Source organism: Leiobunum rupestre, chromosome 6 (genome assembly GCF_980474605.1).
Source record: "Leiobunum rupestre chromosome 6, qqLeiRupe1.1.hap1, whole genome shotgun sequence".
NCBI lineage: Eukaryota > Metazoa > Arthropoda > Arachnida > Opiliones > Sclerosomatidae > Leiobunum > Leiobunum rupestre.
Window position 1 is genome coordinate 52,360,258 of NC_143389.1, and position 6,682 is coordinate 52,366,939.

General features: G+C 44.0%; 1 protein-coding gene across 1 annotated transcript; it reads left to right on the plus strand.

Moving 5' to 3' along the window:
• Positions 1-665: 665 nt before the first annotated feature.
• On the plus strand, positions 666-5,193 carry LOC149941464 (serine/threonine-protein kinase pim-3-like). The gene is made up of 6 exons (XM_090180196.1): positions 666-1,225; positions 1,571-1,674; positions 1,758-1,805; positions 2,621-2,984; positions 4,664-4,840; positions 4,945-5,193. The coding sequence occupies exons 1-6, from the start codon at positions 1,150-1,152 to the stop codon at positions 5,142-5,144; spliced, it is 969 nt and encodes a 322-aa protein (XP_090036322.1). The 5' UTR covers positions 666-1,149; the 3' UTR covers positions 5,145-5,193.
• Positions 5,194-6,682: the final 1,489 nt, after the last annotated feature.

Genomic DNA, 6,682 nt, shown 5'->3' on the forward strand with positions numbered 1-6,682 from the left:
ATTTGTTTGTAAAAAAACACACATTTCATTTGTTATCGAGAAAATACAAAACCTCTTTCCTTCGATAGATAGTAATCTACGATGAATTTGAATAAATATTAATAACGGGAGGAATTATTTTTTCGCAATGTGGCTTGTTTGTTTTGATTTTGTGGGAATCCTAGACGACTCATCTTTTTCCGTATTCAAAGAGTCCCCGGAGTCATAGGATGTGAGTAAGAAAACGCCCCAACTAAAATAGTCTCCACGTCGATTGCAAAATGAAATCATTTTGAGTGAAACGCGAAAAAAATTTGGTATTATTTCTAGGATTCGTCACGGGAGAGCGCCACTGCAGCGGCGACTTTGGAAATTATTCGTAACAAATTTCCCCGCATCTTTGCCACGTGGGCGAGAGAGAATCTACGTCGTAGTTTCCCTTCTTTCGAGCCCCCCTCTAGTATAACGTCATTGCTACGTATACTCGGTTTTTTACTACGCTCACTGTGTTGGCGGAAAATCCGAGGCGGATTTGCCCCGATTTCGACATAAAACCTTTATCGCGATTGGCTAATTCCGAGGAAGACGCGCTCGTACAACGACGCCCCTTATTGGCCAGACGTTACGCGGTTACTACGGCGCCGATATACCCGCGCTCGGCCTTTCCCCAGCATCCCAGAGAGTAGAATTACCCAACGCGTAGATTGTAGAACCGCCTCGCGGTCGACGATTCGCGCGCCAAGAAAAGTAGTTCCTCTCCGACGTAAATTCCCAGCGTTCGTTTGTAAACGTTCAAAACCAGAATCGTTGTCGAGATAGTCATACGGCCGAGATGTTTTTCTCAAATTTTTACATTTAACTTTAGCTAAGCGCGTAACGTTCAGCGCCAAAATATAGAGCCGCCGAAGGTTCTATATTTTACAGCCAGAAGTTATAGTGCTTAGGGTTCCTTCTCAACGTTGGTCAACAACCAGTGAATTTACAGCGCTCGTGTGTTTTCTTCAACGTTTATCGGAACGATATTTTGAATTTCAACGAATATCAAATTGCAGATTTTTCGCTATTTCGCGAATTGTTCGATGAATTTTTACCATCGTGTTTCGCTCTAAAGGATTATAAACTGTGTGTGCGTCAGATTTCTTAGTGTGCGGATTCTTCGAATCCTTCAACATGTTGAGCAGGAAAATTCCTAGCTTCAACGTCTTTTCCTCAAACAACGCCAACTCCGGCGAGAAAGAACGGCCTGGTAAGCTTTGGCTCTATCGCGGCCAATCCCGACGCCGAGAGAGACCAAAGCGATGGCGGCCGCGGGAAAATATCTCCCCGGACCCCTCTCGCTCAGTCTTCTCAATTTTGCTTCCTCAATCCGCATACGCTAGCTCTATTCGCGCTATTTTCCCCATCGTAAACCGAAATAGATCTTCCGTTTGACTTTGGCGAGCCTAATAATGCGCCATAATCATTCGAAATGGAATCGAAGGGTTTAACGAGGAAAACTTCGTCAAATAGGCAGCGTACAGAAATGGAGACAAAATACTAAAAATTCGGCGCTAGTTTTTTGTCTGAGAGATTTCTTTATTAATTTAAACAGCCGTTCGAGAACCGTTCGAAAAAGCCTTCAGGGTTGGTCCCGTTTTGGGAAAAGGTGGCTTTGGTACAGTCTACGCTGGTACTCGAATCAGGGACAATATTCCGGTAAGAGCATTTTTTTTACCCCGCCTCGTGAAACTAAAACTAATGTAGGCAAAATTCTAATGTTTACCTTTTTGTTTTCTCAGGTTGCTATTAAACACGTCCTTCGAGAAAAAGTTACAGTATGGGGACAGGTGAGTGTCGTTCCTTCTATTATTATCGTGGAAGGATAAATAGAAGTTCTAAGCTTATTATTTAACACAATACTATCTCAAGAACGCGGCCTATAACATTTTTGTCAAAATAAGAGGCCCACCCCGCCATTTGGCGCCGGAACTGCCCCTACCGTAGCAACACGAGCTGACGGCATTGACCGTATTCTCTCAGCCTGCTCCAATCATTCCCGCCATAGGGGAACTTATTACGGGGACGCCATCTCTGAGCGCGAGCGCGGCTAAGGCGGGGAGGGGGGGGGTTGCGGAAAAAGGCGGGTGGGCTAGGATCGCAGACGCCGTCGGTTTGGCTTCGTGCCAAAAAGTACGTACGATACATGTTGGGGAAAAATTCTAGGGAGCCGTCCGTTGCTCGGTTACGGTGCGCGCTGGAGAAATGGCGGGAAACTATGATGGCGGCTTTCTCCCGTATTTAGGCCAACTTCGATTCAATCCCAAAAAGGTTTCGTTTTGAAATCAATACGACATACTTAAAGCGGGCAGGGTGAGGGGGGCTAGATTAACACCTTCCCAGCCTAGGCCTACTTTCGCCCCCAAAATCCCGAGATGACCACGTTTCGCCAGAAACCGGTAAAAACGTAAACATTAATAAACCTTGGGCTATAAGTTCGAAATTTTTCCAATCCAGGTTCCGGGGTCACCTACATTCCTTTCTAGTTGGGGGGGTTTTTCCGCTATACGGGTTACGTTCCCAATGAGCTCCTAGTTATAAGGATAACGACCATCTCTTACGATCCCTAACCGAGCGTATTTTTTGATCTCTTTGGTTCGAATAGTTAAACGGTTGCAAAGTACCCCTGGAGATCTGTTTACTGAAGAAAGTGAATGGCGTGCCTGGCGTCATCCGCATCTTGGACTGGTACGAGAAGGCCGACGCCTACATTATTATCATGGAAAGGCCGGAGCCGGTGAAAGATCTCTTCGACTTCATCACGGAGAAGGGAGTTTTGGAGGAGAAGATGAGTCGCTTATTCTTCCGCCAAGTGGTCGAAGCGGTCATTTCGTGTCACAAGGCCGGGGTCATTCACAGAGACATCAAAGACGAAAACGTTCTCGTCGACCTCAAGACTCTTCAGCTCAAGCTCATCGACTTCGGTTCGGGAGCCTTACTCAAAGATTCCATCTACACCGATTTTGATGGTAAGACGTCCTCTTTGACGTTTATTATTTTTTGGCCTCTTTATTATCTCTCGCATCCAGCCAGCGTCTATTCCGTTTGACCCGAGCGCTTTCGCTTTCGTTCGCGTAGGAGTCGTTTGAACTGGAGCAAGATGGGCGTGGCTTCGAGAGCGACCTCTTTTTCATTTTAGTCGCGAGATTACGTCGCCGCTCTCGTTGCCAAATGTCCGCGTTCTTTAATTAGAAGGAGACTTTTAAAATAACCCCGCCGGGTTTTTACGACAGAAAAAGGCGCGTAAATAATAAATTTATGAGAATTCTTCCCTTCCTAGTTTTAGAGGAATATCTTCAGTATGGGATATTATACGATGATGATAGTACCAATGGATTTCGACCCGACCCTTTTTTTAGGGGTAGCGTCGAATAACTTCGTGCACCACGGATTCTCGACGCAAGCGCAGTCGCGTTTCCAGGGTGAAATAACGCGCGCGCGGGGGGAGGGTGGAAAGGGGGTCGAAGGGATAGCGTGGAGAGGGAGATTGAACCGGGCTTCCTCCATCGTGACGTCAGACGAATTCCCAGACGCGATTGACGCATTTGGCACGCTGCCAACTCGATATCCGTCCACCAGCCTGGTTTTTTATACCCGGGGATACGCCGGCGCCGCGTACCAGACTTATTTCCCCTCGGCGCGAAAAAAAGGGAGATGCGCGGACACTGTCCTCCATTGGTCACTCACCGGACATCAAAATAATCTTAGCCTTCGTACCCCCCGCGACAATTTGACGTGGCTTTAGCGTACGATGGCACCCGGTCGAATATTTAGGCCTAGTTAGTGTTCCCGGGCTGGGCATCGCCTTCGATACGGGGAGGGTGGCTCCCTTCCCTCTAGCGGAGAAGGGAGGAAGCCCCGGAGAAAGGAGGCTACCGCCCTCTCGTTCCTCGTTGGAAACTAGCCACCCAGCCCACCCCCTCGGATCGATAACTCGGGTGCTGCTGAACCGAAGCTGAAGGAACTTCTGCAGGCCGAATCTTTTCTTCCGCGGATATTTCCCGCGTCCCAAAACTGGGGGGAAAATGGTTCCTACTCTTTTCCTCGTATCAACGGATTTCTATCGACTAAGGCTTAACCCTAATTTCATTTAAAGCCTTCTTCTTTTCTCTCTTACAATTTTGGCGCGTGAATTATGGAGGGGACTACCTTTCCTACTTTGTTTTGGCTGGGAAACATTGTTTACGTTCTCGGAGGCCGATCGATCGATACAATGTAGCGACTAGTCGGCCAAAGCGCGTAAACCGTCTCGCGACGCTGGGAGGAGAAAAACATAAACCGGGCAGCGGGTGGGGTAAAGGATTGCAAAATTGGTAGATCGCGTGCTCTATCTGGATCCTCGCTGTCTCTAATTTATGTCCGACTCCCATGTACCCTTCGCTACAGATGCGGAACGTTTAATACTATACAGAATAAAATAAAGATATTTTGGCTCGAAGGGAACCAAAAAGGAAGTACACGGTCGTCGTAAATAGCTCGCCTTTTATTTTAAACCGCTTACGTATATATTTTTCTACTTTTTTTGTCCGTACGCTCGCGAAAAGTTATAACGCGAAAGTCGCTGGCTGGCTGGCTCGTTCTTTTTATTATTCGCGTGCGTTTGTAAGAACTGCGTTTTAAGCAATTTATTTTCTTTCTTCCTAAATAGGAACGAGAGTGTACAGCCCCCCAGAATGGATTCGCCATAACCGTTACCACGGCCGTAGCGCCACCGTTTGGTCGCTTGGAATTCTACTTTTTGACATGGTTTGCGGGGACATTCCCTTCGACCAAGACGAACAGATTTTGAGGGCGGAAATTAACTTCAAGCGACGAATCTCCTCTGGTAAGTTATCTTCCCTACCGATCTATTCCCGATATCATCGACATATTTTTTTTAGCCCAAAATCTAACGAAATTTTTCCCCCCACTTTTTCTATTTTTCTATAGAATGCCAAGATTTAATTCGCAAGTGCCTGTCAATTCGACCAGCTGATAGGCCGTCATTGGAGGAAATTTTGCAGCATCCTTGGATCACTACTGCCAAGCTGGAAAGCACTATCTCATCCAAAATCCCGGTTCTGCGACGCAGTTCCGTCGACCAACAGTCCTTGGACCAGGCTTCCACGAGTAGCCAAGAAAGCATTTGATGATCCTTTTCGACTTAGGATTACCAAAGACTTTTAAATAAATTAAAAATTATTAGACCGCGATTGAACTTTTAAAAAGTGTGCGTGCGTGTTATGTAAATTGTATAAATAGGGAAAATAATTAAAAAAAAAACTAACCAACCGAGACTGGACAGTACGCGAAACGGGTGCGCGCGTCGTCGACCAAGTAAATGGCGCGCCCCGCGTGACGTCGAAAGATCGGGGAGGGGCTAAGAACAACCACGCCTCGTCCTACCTACTTTCTAAGATAAAGAAGAACGAACTAGAAAAGTGGATTATTCAAGAAAATAAACAATCTGGTCTTCAATTTTAAGTTCCTGTCGATTTTCAATTTTGGTTATTTCGTAAGCCTAGCTAAGCGATTTAATTTTTGATAACTAAAATGAAAATTGAAAACAATTAAAAGTTTAACTAAATACGGTGGAGATGATATATAGAATAAAAAAATGGCCGGGATTTCATCTTGTCATCGCATTGTGCAAAAAACATCAATTTATACGTTTTGTCCCCAAAAACTCTTCTCCACTAAGTTTTAAAATTATTGAAACTTAGTCGATTATAAATTTCATATCGTACAATTAATTTATCTATTTACCTCGAAGAAAAAAATGTAGATTCGACTCCCCCTCCTGTCCACACATAATCATTTTTATTGTAGATATTTAAAGGAACGGAATCAAAGAAACTTTTTCCGTTACATCCCCCCCCCCCCCCCCGCGAACGTCGCTAATTTATCCTTTTAATGATTTTTTTTTAAAAGAAAGAGTAAACTCCAATTTGTTTCTCTTCCTGTAAATAATATAGTTCCTCAGCCCTCCGTAAAAGCGAAACTCCGCGCCTCGATTTTACGAAATGGGTTTTTCAAAATTAATTTGGATTTTATATGAGTTACCCCCAAATAAGGCGAAAGATAATATAGGCTTAGTATTAATATCGAAAGTCGGTATTGAATTCTTTCGTCTATCGTGTCGTCCCCCTCACTTCGACTTGTTAATATTCATCGCTATTTCACGTGTAAATATTATTCATTATCCACCCCAGACAGAGATAAAAAAAATTGCTCTGAGTATAAACGTATATACAGTAGTGTTCTCGCGAAGTACCGGAGAAAAAAATTATATTATACAGTGTTTTATTATTAAAACTAAACAAAAAAGCTTTGTCGAAAGAAAAGGTTGCTAAGTTATTTTTCACGCGTAAATTATTGGAAAAATGCGGAGTCGTCAGGCGCGGTATAAACTTCCTAAATTTGGTTGTAAACAAACTAAGAAAAAACCTCAGTTGGAGACATCTTACCACTAACGTGTCTTAGTTTATAACTATACCTCCAAATGTTATTAGAGGGAAATTTCCTAAACAGAATTTCAACAAAAAAACTAGGAAACATTTCCCACGAAAATGACAATAATTTATTTAATTTCCGCCTCTCTCTAAATAAAACCTTCTCTTCCACCCGTAACTGAAATACCAACCGAAAAAAATGATCATATTTTCGTTACAGAAAAATATACAACTAC